The sequence below is a fragment of the Leiobunum rupestre genome, chromosome 6 (genome assembly GCF_980474605.1).
Source record: "Leiobunum rupestre chromosome 6, qqLeiRupe1.1.hap1, whole genome shotgun sequence".
Taxonomy (NCBI): Eukaryota; Metazoa; Arthropoda; class Arachnida; order Opiliones; family Sclerosomatidae; genus Leiobunum; species Leiobunum rupestre.
The window spans coordinates 63145281-63166064 of record NC_143389.1 but is presented as its reverse complement, the minus strand read 5'-3'; the positions used below and the strand labels follow the sequence as shown (position 1 = coordinate 63166064).

Here is a 20784-nt window from a genome sequence, read left to right as displayed (position 1 = left end):
AGTCGCAGTAAAAACATTTTTCGAAAATGGCTGCAGATAAATTCTGGCTAGCAGACGACAAAATCCGATTTACTCCTTTACACCTCTTTTCAAGAAGGAGTAATATAAGTAGCCCTAATACTCCGGAACAAGCTTTTCGTTAAGAGGCAAAGTAATTCTCATCCCCGGAACAGGAGAATAAAACGTTTTAGGGTAAAGAGAGTACACTTTTAGTCAGAGAACAGGTGAAAAGAAACCACCTAGTGTAGCCACATAAAACACAGGCTGGCTGAAAAGGCGATACAATTTGTAGCTTTTGGTTTAAATATTTCAGACGATACGGACTCTGTTTGTGGATCAGTAACCGGTGGGGATGAGGGAAGTCAGATCGAAAGCAACGGAACGGTCATCGGGGCAGACGGAGTACCCATTCCGGCTCCAAGACCAAGTATTCCACCGAAACTGTCAAAATTCCGAAGACTAAATAGTATAGAGAGAGCCAAAGTTCATCCACGCGAGGTTCCTCCGGAGGTATTGGCAGCTACCAACCAATTTCAGCGCAAGCAAAATGAAGGAAACTTGGACGTTTGGTGGTTGTCGGACGATGGTGGTGAGTACTCTTAAACAACATTTAACACGCAATCAGCGCGTGAGACGCCAAAGATGACATTTCAATGAGGGGAGTCACCTAAATTGAAAAACTTCTTTACCCGTCATCTTGACAGTTAATTAGTGGGTAGACCAAAATAGTCGCGTTGTAACTATAACAAAAGCGTTATACTCCGACCCACTCAGGTCTGACGATGCTTATTCCGTACCTGCTGAGGAGGAGGTCTCAATGGAGCGATTGCAAACTGAGGATATTTTCCGTCGCCCATAACGAGAACGAATTGGACTATGCCCAAGTCAAGTAAGAGACACGCGCAAAGCCCCCGTAAAGCCCGGGAAATAAGGTGACGGTGACGCTGGCGAAGTTAATTACTAACCATCAATCTTATTCACCAGCATGACGGCGTTGCTTCAGAAATTCCGTATCGACTACGCCTCGGTCACCGTTCTTCCCAACGTCAACGCGCCGCCGTCCTCCCAGAGGTGAGACCAATAAAGTCAAACGGAGAAAAAAGCCCCGGATTTGTTACTTTCGGATAACAGATTCCTTTTCTTTCGTCGCAGCAAACAATTCTTTAAATCTTTACTGAAGGATTTCTTAGCGAAGGACGAAACGAGCCAGAAAAAGGGAATGTTGACGTTTTCCGATCTCGAAGCGCACAAGGATAAGGTGAATCACCATGAATGTTTTCATTTCAACCGTGAATATCGAACTATATCATTACCCTTTCTACCATTTGGGGCTAAAATGGGCGGTGCCTTTTGCGTCTTACGTAATCACTTGAGCCAATCAGGAGACAGGCGATTGTCGTTGACTCCACCCACAAAACGTTTCCGGGATTGCGCGATTTAACCGGTGAAGAAAATGACTCGTGATTCTTAGAACAATTCCTGTACTTTAACAATATTACTTGATAATCATAAATAAAGGAATTTATTATTAATATTCTTACCTATTTTCGTTCTATCAAAAAGATGTGTATTCAAATTGGTTAAACTAAATTTATCGCGAAGCCTTGGCACTGAAAACTAGTCAAGTTTCAAATCGTTGCCCTTCGATACAATTTTTGAGCGGTGGCGCTTTCCCAACGTCATAATAACTAAGCTCCTCCCATCCTGGCGACTGAGGCCAGACTACCTAATGCCGTTCGATATTCATGGTTAAAATGAATACATTAATGAAATAACGAATCAAATTGAATATTTGCCGTGTTGCTTTTGTTTTCGAACTTATTTTCTAACAAAAATTTTGTTTTAGACTAACCGGTTTTTAAGAATCCGCGAACTTGTGGTACAGCATTCGAGTACCGCTACCGCCGTTGTCATGTAAGGATATTATAATTTTACAACGTAGAAGGCAAGCGTATTCGTATATGCTACTAGGAACTATCAAAGCGCGCAATCTGGAATAGCCTAATGTTCCCGTAAACTTTAAATCGTTTAATCGGAGGAAATCATTCCTAGTAGCACCGGGGAACTATATAGGTGTACACTTGGAATGTCTAAGGAAGGTTTTTACGGCCGTGATGAAGCTCGTTGAAATGGGCGTGTCTTAAAGAGAGAAAACTCACGAGAAAAACTCTCGCGCCTGGGTACCCTAATTCGACGAAAACTCGTCATTAAGCCTACACTCTTAAAAAAAAGGGTGTATTTTCAAACCTGTAAGGGTTTTTTCTTGTCCCATATTTAACACCTTAACAGGTTTATAAAGGATGTTATTCTACACCTTAAAAAGCAGTTTTCCTGCTAGGGTGTTTATTTACACTGTTTGGGGTGCTTATGTCCTCCGTTTTGGTACCCTTGTTAACAGTTTGTGGTATAAAACTATTCCCTTCAGGGTTATTATCTACTCCCTCTTTGGTAAAAGACCACTCCTTTTAGGGTTCCAAACGACTCCCTTCAGGGTGTTACACTACCCCCTTCAGGGTTCTGCAATACTCCCTTAAGGGTTCTATAATACTCCCTTTAAAGTTTTTAACTACTCCCTTTAAAGTTTTTAACTACTCCCTTTAAGGTTCTAGACTACTGCAGTAAGGGTGCTACAATACTCCCTTTAAAGTGTTAAAATACTCCTTTTAGGGTACTAAACTACTGCCTTAAGGGAGCTACACCCTTACGAGGTGTTAAATCACTCAATTTACGGGGTAATATAACACCCTTTATACACCTTTTCAAGTTGTTAATTTGGGACAATAAAAATTCCTTTAGGGCGTTTAAATTAACATTAAAGTGTTTTTTTTACAGATATTACACCCTTAATATACCATTAAAACACCCTTTTTTAACAGTGTAGTCATGGTTATTATATTATTAGCTTACCTGATTATCTCTTTTATAACCTTACAAATACCTGAAATTAGGTATCACTACACTTCTTTCGCGAAGAACATTACAATTTCTTTAAATATTAAGAACGATAACAATTTGAGGTTTTTAAATCCATTGTTTTAAAGGCCTTTTTTGCGTGGGAAGATCGCCTATTTGTTAACATGATGACGCATGCTTTTCGCGTCAAACATCGAGCCAATGAATTAGAAATGTCGTGTTACGTCTTACACTTGACGTAGTTAAGCCCCGTCTTTTTCTCGACGCGCTTTCGTATCACCGTCCCAATGGAACCTTAGACATTCCAAGTGTATACCTCTATAGTTTCCTGGTAGCACTAATGAATATCGTTAACAAACAACCTCCGTATTCGCAGGACACTTCCAATGCCACGCAAGGGGTACTGTCCAGCCGCTTTGTATTTGGCCTGGTTGGAAGTACTGACGAAAGACATGCCACCCATACTTCTCGTACGAGGAAACCAAACCAATGTTTTGACTTTCTATTCTTAATGAATATTTAGATAATTTTCACTAAATATACCTCCTATAGTTATTAATAACAATAGATATATTGTAGAATCTCGTCTCTGTAGAAATTTGTGTAAATACTTTTATAACAAAAATTTTTCGTGAGTTTTCTTCCCAGAGAAAACGAGATATTATGTGTTTTAAAAGTAGACAAATGTAAATAAACTATAACATATTTATCGAAATCTATACAAATATGGAGGTGTATTTTTCGGGAAAAATAAAACAAAAGATTTTAAAACTGAAGTGCATATTGAATTTAATCTTATTCAATAACACCGTACATTTTTATTGAGCAATAATTAACCATTAATTAATTAACCATTAATGTCTAAATATAGTACTATCAAGGACGATAAAATACTACTCAATTATGTTGCAAGTCCAAGACGGTGCTGGGTGAGTGTCAGTATCGAAACAGGATCTTTCAGAAAATTAGCTTTCATGTGTTATACTTATTGATACTATGCCACTTATGAGAAGACTATTGTCTTGATCGTATATATATATTTTTGAAATTCCAAAAAATATGTAGTGAAACAACGAGTTATTGTTGCGATTTAAAGTTTATCGAATTGGCTAAGTTTATATGATTCATTCTCGCTAGGCCTAATTAAGAATTTACTTGAGTTTAAAAGTACATTACATTCTCACATTGTCTAAGTACTATTTCGCCATTTACTGAGGAAATTTAGAACTTATGTCGAGAGGTTATTTACAAAGAATTTTGGAACTGTATACTCTTAAAAGGCTAGTAGAAACCTAGGTTGTAGATCAAGGTAAGCCAGCAGCCAAAAACTTCCTATATAGGTAGTAAATCCTCAAAGGTCTCTCTTAGAAGTTTTGAATTGATTTACGAAATTTTATTGCGCAATTTAACTGATCTTCTATTTTGGAAAGCTCTTTCACCTTAAATCTTAAAGATTTTACACTAATTACGATTTCATTAATCGCATTGAAGTCGTCTTTACGTGCGTGTTAACTGTTTTTTTTAACCCAAAATAATTTGCATTTGGGGTTTAAATAAAAATTAAATTAAATTAAAGTGGAAATGACGAGACAAAGGGTAGAGCCTAGTGTTAACGGTAATATACCATTAACCATGATAACCATAGATTTATCACCCTAATGCAGAATTTTCAGATTAAGTTGGAAGTGTAAAATATCTGGTGGTATGTTTCTGAGCTAGATACACGTAACGTTTCATGGGAAATAGTCGGTAATGCTTTCTTATAATTTCATTCTTATCCTAGATTTTAAATTTTCTATAAGTATTAACCCCTACTATAAAAGGGAATTGGACCTTTTATATCATTATTGTAAAAAGGACGATTTCCCAACTTTATTTTTTCTCGTGTTTTTCTTTCATTATTAATAATGGATGAGAATGAAAAAAAATATTTTTCTATTGGAAATTGGAACGGTTGTTTTTTTCCAAGTTACTGAATGAGAAATCGAAAGCGAGTCTTAACGTTCCTTCTCCAAATGTAGGTCACGAAATCTTGTATATTGAAAGAAAATAATGTAAATACTGGGTCGAACTAAAAACAATGCTATGTTTTCTTAAGCGGTAAGACTTATTTTTAAACACCTTGAAAAAGTCCCATCTTTACGAATAAAATGAACGAAAAACTAAATCTTAAGAAAATGTGTAGTTATTAATATTTACTTACGGCCTTGGTAACCGGGCTACTTTTGTACGTAAAGGCGGCCTTATTTTGTTTTTATTAGGTCCTAATGGTTTCAGTTTACCCTATTGCCAACTCAATCAATATTTAATTCGTTTATACCCAATAATAGCTGTTATCATCCAGAGTTAACTGAAAGAACGGTTCTATCGGAGGCGCCATATTTTTCTAGATAAACAGTTTTCACCACGACTCTACAGAAGGCGTTCAATAGCTAAAATTTAAAAAGCGCTCGAGTAACGTACAGTATCATGTAGTATTAAAATGATTGATTTGAGGAGGATCAGAAAGAAATGAAATAAAATCAAAGTATTTATATATATTTCTCATCCATACATATCAGGTAAATATCTTAAAATTAAATTCCCAAAGAGGATTACATGACGAATATCCCGCAGAGATTTATAATGGCTGACTGCTCCTATTGCCATCGCGTGGAGTACCGATCCCAGGGAGTACTTACTTAAATTATCAGGTGTACAAATCATATGTAATCAAGGGTAAAAACCAAACCAAAATCAAAAAAATTGTAAGAAATCAGAGAATTATTTTGATAAACCAAAGGAAACAACATAACGTCTTTACAAAATCAATAATCAGGTGCACAAACGTTTAAGGACTGATTGTCCCCTCGTACATATCACAGAGAGTATTGGTTTTTACATCAGGACTTTGATACTAAGCGCCTAGTTTTCTGCTTCCCAACGTGACTCGGTGCAGGTTTTGTTAATAAAAATTATTTTTTGGCAGAAACATTTCGGGGTGGTCAGGGAAGAGGATTTAGAAATAAATAGTTTTAGTCAACGTCACCATTGACAGTTTAGTTTGGAAATTATTAATTTTAAAATTGATTCATCAACTATTAACCTGACCTTTCTCTGGAACAGTCTCAGGCCAACTCCTTTTGTCAAGTTCCGAATACCTAGTATTAGCCCTAAACCACCACTGATATTATTATCGGATACATCTGGTTTAACCGTTCGAGAAAGATTATAAAACTTTGTTACGCAGACTTTACTTTAAATGTTCACCCGAGGGGCAGCTCACTCCAATGATTATTAGGACACCCTCGTATGATTAAATCATGATTAAAATTAAACCTGTAGCTTTGGCAGTACAAAGATTAAAAATGATTAAATCATGATTAAATATTTAATCATGGTTATTAGGACACCTGGTAAAAAAGTGATCTGCCCCTCGTGTTCACCTACAGTAAGTTGCTTAAAGATTAACACTACATATATTAAGGGGAATATAAATTATTGGGTGTCGAACAATCAGTTACGCAAATACTTTAATAACCATGATTAAGTAAATATCCGGCACCGAAATGTTGTTTACCCGAAGCATAGTCTGATCATACAAAATAACTATTCCCACATCTAGGTTCTCTTATACGACGACAGAAGAAAGCGAGTACTTGAAAACAGACGAGAGCAAACATTCAAAGTGTCCAAAAGAAGTCAAAATATTTTCCGCGAAACAAAAGCGCCAATAGAAAGGCTTATTTGATGCCAAAGGGGGAAAAGTCGAAACTGATACAGGCAGCTATGGAAGACGACTCTTCTCATCTTCTTTCAAATCCAACAACTTTGTCCCCAACCCAAATATCTTCCAGTTTCTCTGTCTCGTGGCACGCCAAAGAGACGTCGCTCGGGGCGAAACTGTCTTTCCGAAACGTTGGCTGAATATTCTTTCGATAACAGTTCCTCTTTTCTCTCTCAGGACAAGTTGAGAGAAGAGAAGACGCAAAAATGAAAGGAAGAGCGTGATCTTCTCTCCGTCCTCCCCCTCCGCACTCTTTTTGTTCTCGTGGCGGGTTTCCATATTTTCGAGGGGTTTCTGGCACTCTAGAGATGAGAAGACAGCGTCCTGGTGTCGTTGTCGAGGCTCGTTCTCACCATACTCGCCTCAATTTTTTCAACCTAGTGAATTTAGATCAAGGGTGAGCTAGAACTAACAACTTACAGAAAGAAAGCAGTTGGTAACGCCGCGTTTCTTCTCCTAGTAAGAAAATGAGGAAGTTGCGGAGGATGTGCTCGCGTGTCAAAGATTGCTTTTTGCTGTTTCTCGCTGTCGTTTTCGTTTTTACGAGTCACGACCTTTCCAATTTGCAGTGTTTCATTTATGGATGCGTTAATCTCTAGACCGAGATGAAAAAAAGACTCTTTTTCTTACGTTTAATGATAATTTAAAAGATATCGGTTTATTTTATGCGCTTCCAGTTTTTTCTTGGAATGATTTGTTCCAAAATTATTGGTGTATCTTAAAATTCTTTTTTCGCGTGAAAATACGCCACCATGCTAGGGTATAAAAGCACACAAATATGCCTGCTATACCTCACAATGTAAAGGGTCACGCGCAGAAACGTATTTTTGAAATCGGTCAATAGCGCTCGTAACGGTGTTGCTGCAAGATGAAATTAATTTAAAACTGCACTGCGGCTCATATTAAGAAGAATTACTTCCTAATCCAATCATTAGAAATATTCTAAAGAAACGATTATACGAATAGGAATCGTTTCAACCGTAACCAATTTCAAGAAACTCTAGTTTTAAATATTATAAACGCTGAGAGCGTTTAAATCAAATCTTTAGGAGGCTATCACTTAATCTGTATTTAAAGAGAAACGGTCAAGCTTTAACCAGTTAGATAGCCCTATAGCCCATTAAAAACTAAAATGTATGGCGAAAGCCGCTTAAGAAAAATATTGAGTCGTTAATTTTTAATAAAATAATGAAATTTCGGGAAATCTAAAAGCGCGGGTCCGCCGCGACACCTGGTGAGAAGTCGGTGAGACAGAAAAACAACGTAAAAGTGCGCGCCGCTGAAGACGCAATAAATTGGTTTTGAACGCGTGGCGCGTTCCAGTTATAAGAGACCTAAGCCTAAATTGCGCGATTTTAAAAGTTAGGATAGTTCGCAAATCGCTCACACGGAGTTAAGGGCGCTGGCGGCAGCCCCTAAGATGGCGGCGAAAATTCAAACCCAAACACCTGGCGTTATTTTTCGTTTCAACTTTTTGGGCAAAAGCTATTTTTTCAAGCCAAAAAAAGGTACGTATTAGTATATTGAACGTCTTGTTAATCTTTTGATACTTAAATAAGGCCATATTTGGAAAATCTTGGCCGTTCTCCTTTAAATCGCTTTCATGATTAATAGCCAATCAATCCGTATCAAATCGTAAAAAAGAATAGCTGGGATAAAGGTGATCAGTTCCTTCGTGTCTTGTTTTGAAGCGAGTAAAATAAAAAAGCAAAGTGTCTTGAATAATATAGAATCATTAAGGTGATTGACGCCATATTTTCCACACCACATTCATCTATTAAAGAGGCACGTGTAATTACCGATACTCTGCAAGATTTCTAAGATTGGAGAGCTTTGGTTACCAATTCTTACGGGCTAATCTACGCTAATGATAAACCAGCGCAAGTGGCGAGATAAGAGGCACATACGTAAATGAAGCCAATTGAAATTCATCAACGAGTATGGCCGAATAAGATCTTTGAAGAGGGTCTAAACGAACAAAACTCTCTGTCATTGACGACACGAAACTACACTTATCGAAGAGTTCACATCGCGGGGGGTTGAGCACTCGAAAGAAAGTAATAAAATCCGTTCCGATAACGCCCTGCTCAAATCTTGCGGCCAATTCTTCCAGATCGGAGGAACCGTCACTGGCTAACAAGGAGTAAAAAAACGGGGAACTAAAATTTATTGTAATTCCTTCTTGACCATCGAAAATGGAACGTCGAAAATCAGCGACGTCCGAAAAACTGCGAGGAGAGAGAGTGGACTGGGTCAACGAGGCTTATCGCTACGACGAAGAGAGTAATCCCCAGTTGTCCGTTACGTCCAGCACCGGTCAAGATACCAATGTCAAAAGTCTTCGTCATTACACGAGGGAAGCTCTGCCAAGAGCCGACCATTACCGGAACGCCTTGACCTTACACGACCATTTTAGCCGACCTACTTTAGAGGAACTACACGGCTCCGTCCAGTTCGACCGTAAAAAGGTGGGTACCAACCGATATTCTAGAAAAGAATCACACAAATGATCACCTGACACTTAACGTCAGTTACAACCGCGCTAGCCCTCTATTGGCTTAATTGCCAGGAGATGGCCTTTTCATAATCGAAGCTGCGGGGAAGTTTCGAAAGATCATTTCTAAGCCGTTTCCTTATTTTTTAATATAGAAGAAAAATAGTTCAAAGTTAAGACTAATTTCTAAAAGAGTGTTTCTGAAAATTATCCATAAAATATGAGAATAAACTTCGGGAATACAGTTCGAGATTGCGAAGTCTAAATATTTAAAACCCTCCACTGGGTAATTCAACGTCGAAGTTATAAATATTTAAACGGTCTACCCGCTTTTTATTGCTATTACTTTTCTAGGTAAGCGCTGCTTTTGCAAGAAACAGAAAAGTGATAGTATCTCGAATCCTGCAGGTTCAAATACCTATACATCTTTCTTTCTGAAATTTTCAGCCCACAGTAGCTATACGGTTCAGTTATACGAGCGCAATAAGGTTCTTAAAACCAAATTTGGAGGTACTCTTCCAGTTAATACTCGTAATTCCTTTACCTAAATTCGGAACTTTAAGTTGTTTTAACCTTCATATATTTGGTATAATTTAATTGAAACTTCTCGCTTACATTTACATCCTTACAGTTAAAATACGCAAAAAGGCAGAAACGTCCATACTAAAAAGGGGTCAAAAAGCCAAACGCAAAACTCGGACAAAATAGATATTTGAGACCAAAACTAATTAAAATTAAATTAAATAGCGAGAATTTGCAGCGGTAAAACGGTTTCGCCCTAGTTGGAGCTCATTAGTACCGCGCAGGGAATCTGGCTTGCGACTAAACCGAAAATAGAAGCTAAGACTAATCATTAAAAATTTCAAAACGCGTCTATTTGGTCCGAGTTTCGCGTTTTAAATTTATTCCCGAAAATCTATTGATCCGAGTATTTCGTAAGTTTTATCATTACTTTAAATTTGTTAGGGATTAGACTTTTTGGCCCTTTTTTCATGAACGTTTCTACTTTTTTGCATCATTTAACTTTAACTTAAAAGTTTACGTTTGTTATATTTAGCTGGATAGTGCCATCTAGGAGCAACAAACACAAGGAGAACGCAGCTATCCTGTAAACACGCTAACGCAGTGTTGTGTACAAATTTAATTGGACAAGCCTTTTCGCTGAACATTTTACGAGCAGGGGGGAAGACAATTTCCGAATTTTCCCCTTCCGACGGCAGCAGGCGCTAAAAGCGTCTAGCCTATGAAAATGTACACAAGAAAATGCACGACTTTTGACGGGTTACCTTCTCCTTGTGTAGGGTGCTGTGTTTGTTGCTCCTAGGTGCCATTTCGGCTTTATTAGTTAAGAACTAATTCTAATTCAAATAAATTCTCAAAACTTAAAAGATAAACCATATTTTCAATTAAAGCTATAATAATCAGCTAGGCTAATACCCAAAGCACCACCTTAGGCCTAAGTCATCATGCGACTTTTGACTTATGACCTATGTAAGAAGGATAAGTAATATTTATATATTTTCTTTACCTTTAACGCAACAACATCAGTAATGATAAGTATTAACTATAGGAACCTACAACACTTTTCAAAGTGATAATCCGTTTGCAGCACCCTCTGAAACTTTTAGAACTAGGATATTTTTCTTATTGAATAATCCAGCTTCCGATCGCGGTATCCACATGTTTAATATCACATTTTTAATCGCATCGTTTTTACTAAATAACACACAAGTTCTTTCTATAACAAAATATTTTAAAAGTGTTAATTGAAGGATATCGATTGTTAAATGGATTTCATACATTTTCTACTATTTAAAGCTCAATATGAATTTTTCAAAAATGATTTCGGATATAGAAATACTACCGTACACGATTTTTAGAACCTAAATATATTCTTAGTAACTATTATTCTGTAAAATTGTGCTCTCAATACACGTTTCCTCAAATATGAGAAATTGAAAGAGGCCGAATAATTAATCAAATTAAAAAGATTAAGCTGTTAATTAGAACATTAATTATCAGTACTTTTTTTATTGAATTTAACGTCGACGTTACTAAGTTAGCATTAAAAAATACGTCTCCAAAATTGCAATTTTCGATGCAGCCGTACGATATATTTGTATAAATTATCCTCCACTGTTTGTATATATCCTCTGTTCTGTATATCCACTTTCCACTGTCTCAACCTAATGGATCTTTGACCTTTTGTTCAGCTAATCAAGAGCTATACGTAGGATTACTCAAAATATGAAAAATATGGCCAACTTAACACGATTGGACTCTTTAAATCGGTGATGCATAGTGACTAGTTGAACGATTAAGAGTTGGTTAATACTCGTTTATAAAAGAATACGGGTAAATAAACTTAAAGGGAATATAACCTGCAAAGTAATCTTTATGGAAGACCCCTTCAATCTTCCAAATTTCCCTGTACAGTGGCGCCAAACATTTCTAAAGCCAAAGGCAAGAGCGGCCAGAGCTGCAAACGTTGGTGTTCCACACCAAATACCTGAGGTTATATTCCCTTTAAAGATAGCTTTGGCCTAGCATCGTACGGTTGAGCACTGTCTGGTGAGAATGTAATCCAGATCCCTTCAATCGATGCGAAGACTATAGCTTTGGCTAAAACCAGAGAATACGCCAGTGAAAGGCGAGTTGCTTCACAGACGTAATCTTACTGCCGCCTTTGGCAGTACAGTGTCTGGTCCATGGCGAAAACCTTGAACGGAGTCCCTCCATGAAACTCACTACGGCTTCTTCCAGCTCCCAAAGGCGTCTGAATGCGTTGCACTTTTTTCTGTCTCGACTCAGGGCTGGCACTCACTTTTCTTCCACTTTCATTTAGCGAGGTTACAGAGCAAAAGCCATTCCTGCCCCGTTCATATAAAGATAATGAGAAACCCGAAGACACTGATGCGTTGGGAGGAATATTATATAGCATCAGTGGCCACGGAGGCCGGGATATAAAAAATAAACGTGGTAGATCTCCTCTTTAACTCTCTCGGAAATAAATAAAATACGGGTCCCTTATCCACCACTAGCTGATTCTACACACGTCTATAACACTATTCTAAAACTTAAGGATTAAAATATATTTAAATGTGGAAATCTTTACTTTGACTGTAGCGAGGGAGAAAAAACATGATTATAATTTTAAAGTAGATCAAGTGAAACCCACATTGCTTTGAAATAAATCTTTAACGAGGTGAAGAACAATTTCAATTCATTATATTACTCGTTTAAAATGTACGCATTGGAGAGCTCGTACCATGATATTTTGTAGAATTTATACCGCATTTATATCTCGTTACTATTTAAATAATTGAGAATATTTATATCCTTTGCATATTATTAGACTTTTAGATGAAGCTTTATCATAAATTGCCTATTAAAGACTGATAATACCTTATTGAAGTTTTATTCGAGTAGAGTTTGGTTTAGTGTTGTAAGTTAGAAAATTTCCCGCTCGGAAAACTTTCCGGAAAATGACCGAGGCCTCTGTTCCGGAAAATTTTCCGTATTTTTCCGAAAAAAAAATTTCATTACATGATTAGTCTAATATATTGTTTGTAAATTTAAATAAAGCGGAATTTTCGCCTCATTTTTTCGAATCTGAAAGTAAAACTAAACATCTTGACTAGTTTAAACTGATAAACAATATAACACTATTAATGTTTTGTAGTATGTTTACTGATATTAGACATTTTATATCGATATAAATTAAAAACATTAAAAACCCTTAAAAAGTTTCAATTTTTTATTTTTCCGATTTGCGGAAAATTTTCCGGAATATTAACAACACTAGTTTGGTTAAAACAATTAAAGATACATCTAGAAATTTAAACTGAAGAAGTTTATTAGACCATGACACTTCAATTTCCCGAAAACCGATTAAAGTTTCCCGATATGGCTTGGATGACAATACAAACTATAGAAAAACTTAACCCGATATTTGCAATGATTTATAATTTTTGAATTTATCTTTTAAAAGCCCTGTAGACTGTCTTAAGCCCATAACCCTAAATAAAAACTATAGGAACCTTCATTGATTTATGTTCGTGGCAGAATTTACTACCGCGCTTATCTCTCGCAAACGCTGCCGCGTCGATTAGAGCCTGCTTATCAACTACACACCGTTCTACGCACACAGATTGAACAAAAACCACTTCTTGAATTTTTATAACTTTTCGTAAGTAATTGCGGCATTCTCTTGCCTCTAGATAAAACTAATCCCAATTTATATACCAACCGTAGCATCAATGGAAAAGGCGCAATGGATGATCAATATGTTTTCCGTTAAAATATCATGTTTAGTCGAAATGAGGGGACGGATTAAGTAAGCAGATAAGCGGGTCGGTATGATCTTCTTTCAAAGAAAAAGACAGTGTAAGCAGTTAGAGCTGGAAATAAGTCAAAAATGTGACTTTTCGAAGACGTTTGCTAAGTCTAACCTTGGGAAATAAAGTTCGGGAACCGTATCTAGATAGCACCTAGGAGCAACAAACACAGCACCCCACACAAAGAGAACGCAATCCATCAGAAGTCGTGCATTTTCTTGTGTACAGTTTTCATTGGTAAGACACTTTAGTGCCTGCTGCCGCCGGAAGGGGAAAATTCGGAAATTGCCTTCCCCCTTCCCGTGATACGTTCAGCGTAAAGGCTCGTCCCATGGAATTTGTACACAACACTGCGTTAGCGTATTTGAAGGCTAGCTGCGTTCTCCTTGTGTTTGTAGCTCGTAGATAGCACTATTGATTTATTGAAAAGATTTCCACAAAAATATTAAACACGTGCGAGCGACGCTAAGCCTCACATATTTAATTCCTCATCTTTTACGCACGTGCTTTGTATCTGGGTGGAAAGTTTTGTAATTATCTCGGTAGCAGCCCTGGCGGTCAATTTAATTTGAAGAATTCGAGTCAAGTAGTTTATTTTTTCCAATTTCTAACGACTTCTAAACTCTTCATGTGTTAGGTTTATGAAATTCTTTGAAAAGTTCTGATACGCTCGAAATATTCTCTAGTCGTATTTTGCCTTCATAACCTCTTTACCGTTATACATAAATGGTAATAATTTCGCGTCAGCCGACCAACCTCTATTGTATGGCATCGCGATAAAGAATACAGACTTAATCTTCCAGCCCTCCAAGAGAGAGAGAAGTCGATAACAAAGTAAAAAATTTGAATAAAAATAAATAAATAGATCAGAGATGTTTACCGTAACAAAATCGCGACCGCGCGACACTCAAAATCGTTAAGAGAGATAGACGACGTAAGATTTCCCCAAGGGTGAAAAGCAACCAAAAAAACCTTCCGCGTGATTTGAAATTCGACAGAGTTTGATTTCTTTCGTACGATCTTCAGGGAGAGAAATTACCGTTATTGTCGATGGGTTTCCCAGAGGGTAAATAAAGCGGATGGCCGGTATTGACGCCACCGGATATGGAAAACCCAATGAGATGTAAACAGTTTGAGATGCAAACGTGACGACTTTTTTATGTAATATGCAAAGTGTCTAGAAAACACAATGTGATATCGAAAGCTAAAAGGTTTTTTCCAGCGTTGGCTGGTTTAAACCACACAGGTTTAAACCTTGGTTTAAATCATGGTTTAAACCAAGTGATTTTTTTAAAAAAACCAATGGTTTTTATATTAATTTGGTTTTTTTAATTAACTAAAAATTATTTCAAAATGTTTGTACATTTTCTTACCAAACTGATTGATTACATTTCCAAACAAGTTGGCAAGCCGTGGTTCTGCGGTATAACGCTCACCTGTCGTTCAAGAGGGCTCGGGTTCGAATCCCGGCCGATTAAAATATTATACTACAACCAATGACAAAAAGAGGGCGCTTTTGGAAAAACCTTTTCCCTGATTCTAAGAAACTGGGTTCGCAGTAATTACCCTTTGCCCCGAAAATGCGAACGCGTTCTCAGGCCTGACAGACAGACCCACAGACAGACAGTCACGGTGGTTGTATAACCCCTCCTAGGGTACAAAGTCCCCTCGGAGAGGTAAAAATGTACAAGGTGACACCATTTCCCATATTTTCAATACCTTCCTATTCACCCCTTAGGTTTTCTCATGTAGTATATAATATAGTCGTGTACCCTTCTTCATCCTATATTTTACTTAATTTTATCTACTGTTTCTCGATAAGAATCCTTATTTTTGCTTCTGGTTTTTGTTATATTTTCCTTTAATTCACTTGAAAATTAGCTATTTTTTCAATAACATTTTTGAGGCATTTTCCTGGTCACCATGCATTTATACAAATTCAAAAATGAAACTATAACTAAAACTTCGTTCTGGTGAGACTTGTAAGAAACGAAACTAAAACTAAAACTTTGTTCTGGTCACGTGAGACTTGTAATAATACTCTTATTAATTTTTAATGGATTTGTAATATGAATGCACGGTGAAACAAAAACAAAAAATAGATTAAGAGTAAAATAAAGCAGTTTTTAAAAAAAACGTGATTTAAACCCAAAAAACCTGGTTAAAATAAACCGGTTTTTTGGGTTTTTATGAAAAAATCCGGGTTTTTTTCCAACACTGGTTTTTTCCTATAAATATAGTTTCATCTACCAAGTCAACTTATCTTACAAGGAGAGTACCCGTGATGTTTATTGCCGATTTTGCTCAAAGTCGGGCGTAATGTAGACCTATATGAGATATGAAATTTACCAAAAGGAGACGTTACACTACCCATTCGATTTGCCAAGGCAACCGAAAATGTTTATGACCACTTAAAACAAAAATAAGATTTTTTCCTTATTTTACCCAAAAATTGTCATAATTTTACCCCAAAAATGTTCCAATTTACCCACCAACTAATTGCGTACGGTTATTTCTGTTCAGTAGCGCCGACGTTTGGTGGCGTAAGCCTTAAAAATGCATCCAAGAATATAAAAAAGTGAAATGGTAAGTATAAGTAAACACAGGCTAGTTGGAAGTAGGAACTGAAACACCAATTCTTTATTTAAAAGAAATACTACAAAAAACAATACTATACATAAATGTAATCTGGAATACTAGAATTGTCTGGCTTTGAAATTTTTTGGTATTTTGGGAAGAAATTCGAAATGTTTTGTGTACGTATACGTTTTTCCATGTCCGCGCACGCTTTGATAAGCAGATTTTGAACAAAATATTCTATATTTATGTTAATTCTAGAATTCGGATATTCGCGGAGTGATTCCCGAAATATTTATTTTTACTTCCGAGTCAATAAAGGTATCACGACGAATAACGTTATTAAGAAATGTATGATCCTTCGAGTATTCGATCCGCAAATGAATCTGTAAAAATAGAATATCAAGTATCGGTTTCGTAAACAACTGTTTTCAACGAAAGTGGTTTTCCGTCTGGTATACAGGGTGTTCCAATTTGCTTGATCTACGCATTTTTCGCCAAAAGTATTTAATATACAATTTCAGTGTTTGTTTAATAGTAAGGGAACTCATTAATTTGTCATGTTTTGGAGAAAATAAAAATTTTTACGGGTAAACAGGAAAAAAAAACATTTTACGGGTAGATGGAAGACAAAATGTTTGACAGATAACGTTTTGATGCATACCGTGATTTTTAAAAATGAAATTGGTTCCGCGGTTTTCACATCGTCATAAAAACCATTTGGCACTATTTAAAATAACGTTTCCTTTGTGACAACAAGGAAATGCTTAAAATATTTGTTCTTGGAAAATCTCATTAAGTTCTAGTATACTAACAAAAAGTATTTCATTTTAAAATTAAACTATTTATTAACCATATAAGTTCAAGTATATGAAATGCATTGTTTACGAGTCTTAAAGTGGTCTGATATTTTTTATACAATTATTTCAAAAGACTATACCAAAAATATATACATATTCTAGACCGATAATAAATAACTAAAAATTTTAAATAGTCGTGTAAGATGCAATATTAAAAGTAGCTCTTCGATAGCAATAAAATGAATTAGACCTTTAAGCAATTGGTGGCCTTAGCCTAGTACCAAGATGGGACAATACATAGATGCCATTTTTGGCAGCTAATCCAACTTAGTGTTGATATTGGTAACGGTGTTGCTATTCAAGTCCTAGTGTCGAGAATTTAGAACGTTAACTGTCTGATAACCAAGGCTTAGCATCCAAATTTAATAGTAATATAATAATAAACATATTTTTGAGTAAAATATCTATAAGTAAATATATATAAGTAAATATATATACATAAATATATATACATAAATATATATAAGTAAATATCTATAAGTAAATATCTATAAGTAAATATATATAAGTAAATATATATAAGTAAATATATATAAGTAACTATATATAAGTAAATATATATATATATATATATATATATATATATATTTACTTTAATTATATATATATATATATATAATTATATATATATATATATATAATTATATATATATATATATATAATTAAAAATAGGATAAGGTACACACCTAAATTACGTTTATGAACTGAGATGCTTGAAGCTATTAGTCAGGTGATAAAATTGAATAGCAGGTGATAATTAACGGGGTCTTTTTCACGTCATTCGGAAGAGCATGCAACGAATTTCTTCGAAGCCAACACTTGATTTAAAATAAAGATTGAATAACGTAAGAAAATTCGATATATTAAACTTGGCAATCATACGTGCGATGCCTCATTGTTGGAAATTTTCAACGTCATACGTCTATCAAATACCTGATTATACTTGAAGAAAATAAATAAAACACGGATGTAAAATCAATGAACCTAACTCAGTCTGAAATGTAATTCTTTAAGACGAGAAAATAATTTACTTCGCTAAAAAACAAAACAAAAAAAGCGTGGATGTTTTTTTTAAGTAAACGGGTCTGGCGTCGAAGGCCTGGGGTTAATTATTGACTTTAAGCGCCTAATAAGATTAATCGACGCGGAATAAAGAAAGCCGGAAACTCAACAACGCGAGCCATAAGAAACGAGCCGGCAGAAAAAGGAGCGCAAAAGAAACGAGACAAGGCTAGAGCGTGTTCGACCCCGATTAAAACATCGGCCTTTCGGTCTGCGCCAGAAACATCGCCCATAAACAGAGTCAAGTCGGTTTCGCACTTCAATTAGGATATTTCCTAAGCGGATTACATTGGCCGAGTTCAAATAAGAAACGGTGCAAGCCGACCAAAGAAAATCCTCTCTCTCGCTTTGACCCTTGCGGGGGTAAAGACTGATTGTAACGCGTTCGGGGAGACCCGTCTCAGTCTATCGGGAATTCCAGTAATTAAAACGCAATTAATTTTTCTCCGCGACAAGTCAGATACCGTTTATCGGGAGCTTTTCCATTTGACCCGGAGCGGAGTCGGGTTAGACCAGGCGCCCACTGCTCTTCGTGACGTCTCCGTCCTAGCTTTCACAAGCCTTTGCTTCGTAACGGAGACAATGGCTTGTGGAAGGCAGGACGGATACGAAACGGAGAGCCAGTGGACGCCTAGCCTAAGTTGAGGCGAACGTTAAAGAAGACCCGGGTTTGGAAACGAATATTTTTCAAATTATCCGTAAAATATCGACAATTCATTTTCTATTTTAATCATCGATTTAAAAACTCATTAAAATTGTATAGAAAAATTGCGCTTTTACTTTCAGACCCGACCATTTAAAAAATGATGATTTTTTTCTATAAATTTTTAAGTACCTTTTTGAAATTTAAGCGGGGCTTAACTCCAAAAATACGCTAACTGTCACGTCATTTTGGCCTTTTTTCACACAATCCTAATATAAGGGATTTGCGTGTACTGAACCCACGTACAGTGTAGCCCATGCCACCGATGCCGATGCCGCCGTATTCCACATAACTCTCCAAGAATTAGGCTTAGAAGGGACAGGGATATCTCAATCGAAAGGAAATATGCCCTAGGTAGCCCGTTATGAGATCGGGGACTTATACTTTGGTCATTTGCCTATTTTAGTGTTATATGCCGATATTTGACTTTAACTCTACATATTTTATTTTAAAGTAAGACTGACTTGGTTGAAAATTATATTTTAAGTTAGTACTGATCATTTCTGAACTACGTTTTCAGTTGCATTAAGAAGTGATAATTGAATTTCGTACCAATTTATACAGGCGCCATACAACTTCAAAAAACATTATTTTCGTTTCGCTACCTTATTTCCAAAAAATTAAGTTTGTCTAAAAATTAATTTCAATTAACGCTACCCTTATTCCGAAACCAGGTTACTCAAAAAATTCGGTTTGTCTAAAATTTAATTTAAATAAGTGTTCGCGTTTCGCTACCTTATTTCCAAAACTAGGTAACTCGAAAAATTCGGTTTGTCTAAAATTTAATTTAAATAAGTGTTTGCGTTTCGCTACCTTATTTCCAAAACTAGGTAACTCGAAAAATTCGGTTTGTCTAAAAATTTATTTAAGTTAACGTGCTTGCGTTTCGCTACTTTCTTTCCAAAACCAGGTAACTCTAAAAATTCATTTTCGGTAAAATTCTTCTTGGGGTTATTAAGTTAATGTACAAGATGATTGGAAATTAGTTGAAATTTTAAATTTAAAGTAAAGTTAATTCATCAGGGAGATGGTGTGTTCTTAAATGTCCGTGACATCTTGTTTATAATCACTTTGCTAACCATGGTCGAAAATGTATTTAAAATTAATACTTTTACATTGTATTATTTACCGAATGCACCCGTTACGGGTATTTCTGCTTTACACCTGTACGTGATCTTGATTCTAGATAAAATATCTAGCTAAGCTAGGCTAATACCCAAGGCACCACCTTATGGACCAGTAGACTAGCGATTTTAAATGGCTTTTTCATTTAGGAGGGTGGTGGCAAGCCCTTCGTGCCAACAGTTATTAATTATATACTCGCGACCGTCCTTTGGCTGCCACTTTGAATAACCAATTTTTTTTTCGTTTTTCAAATGAAACGGGTCGCTGAAAAGCTGGAACCGAAATGTTTTATAAAATTTAAGGTATAAAATATGCGTAGTTATTTTACTATACAGTAGGAAAGAAAATATCATTGCGAATAACGGAGAAGTCGAAGGAAAATAAAGAAGTTTACGGCAGACACTGAAGAAGAAGAAATCGCGAGTCTCTAATGATAAAGGGAACGAAATAAACGAATTCATTTGTTTTCGTTGGTCGTCCCCGGCGGGAGCAACGAAGCAAAGTAGGGCTGCGAAAGAGCCGTCTGCCGGCTACGGAGAATAAAAGGAATAGCTTGTATTCAATATTCAGTTTCCACGCTCGCAAACCAAAAAAATCTAATAAGGGAAGCAACTCAAAATCAGCATTCGGAATTTCGCCATTGTTTTTTTTCGGTGTGCCCTTATTTTTGGCAAACTTTTTTACGTCGGGATAATCAACGAAGACTCTCTCACTCCGTCGACGATGAACAGACAAAAAAGAGCTCAAAACTAAAAAAAGGTAAAGAGAAAGAAAAGCTAATCAAGTCTGCAGAGAAATATCGACTCTGTTATCGTGGGGTATAGGAATGGAGTCGCAATAATCGGCAGCATCACACTAGCTCAACTAAGCCCATCTCAGGGAAATACCGTATAATCAGAGGTAGGGTTTAATTTTTAAAGATGGCAAATTTACCCGTCTCTTTAAA

The 20784-nt window shown here is 36.2% G+C and overlaps 2 protein-coding genes across 3 annotated transcripts in view; both read left to right on the top strand.

Annotated features, from left to right (window-relative positions):
• Positions 1–3689, top strand: part of LOC149942923 (solute carrier family 12 member 2-like) — an 86308-nt gene extending 82619 nt beyond the window's left edge. The window contains exons 20-25 of the mRNA XM_090177502.1: positions 314–589; positions 775–889; positions 985–1071; positions 1153–1258; positions 1847–1914; positions 3290–3689. Of these exons, the coding sequence (XP_090033628.1) occupies positions 314–589; positions 775–889; positions 985–1071; positions 1153–1258; positions 1847–1914; positions 3290–3425 (788 nt within the window). The 3' untranslated portion in view covers positions 3426–3689. The remainder of the gene's footprint in view (positions 1–313; positions 590–774; positions 890–984; positions 1072–1152; positions 1259–1846; positions 1915–3289) is intronic.
• Positions 3690–8655: 4966 nt separating this feature from the next.
• LOC149942922 (solute carrier family 12 member 2-like) overlaps positions 8656–20784 on the top strand; it is a 106072-nt gene continuing 93943 nt past the window's right edge. Inside the window, exon 1 of one of the 2 annotated variants that reach the window (XM_090176961.1) lies at positions 8656–9147. In XM_090176961.1, the coding sequence (XP_090033087.1) occupies positions 8875–9147 (273 nt within the window). In that variant the 5' untranslated portion in view covers positions 8656–8874. The remainder of the gene's footprint in view (positions 9148–20784) is intronic. The other variant, XM_090176960.1, reaches the window with a different exon arrangement.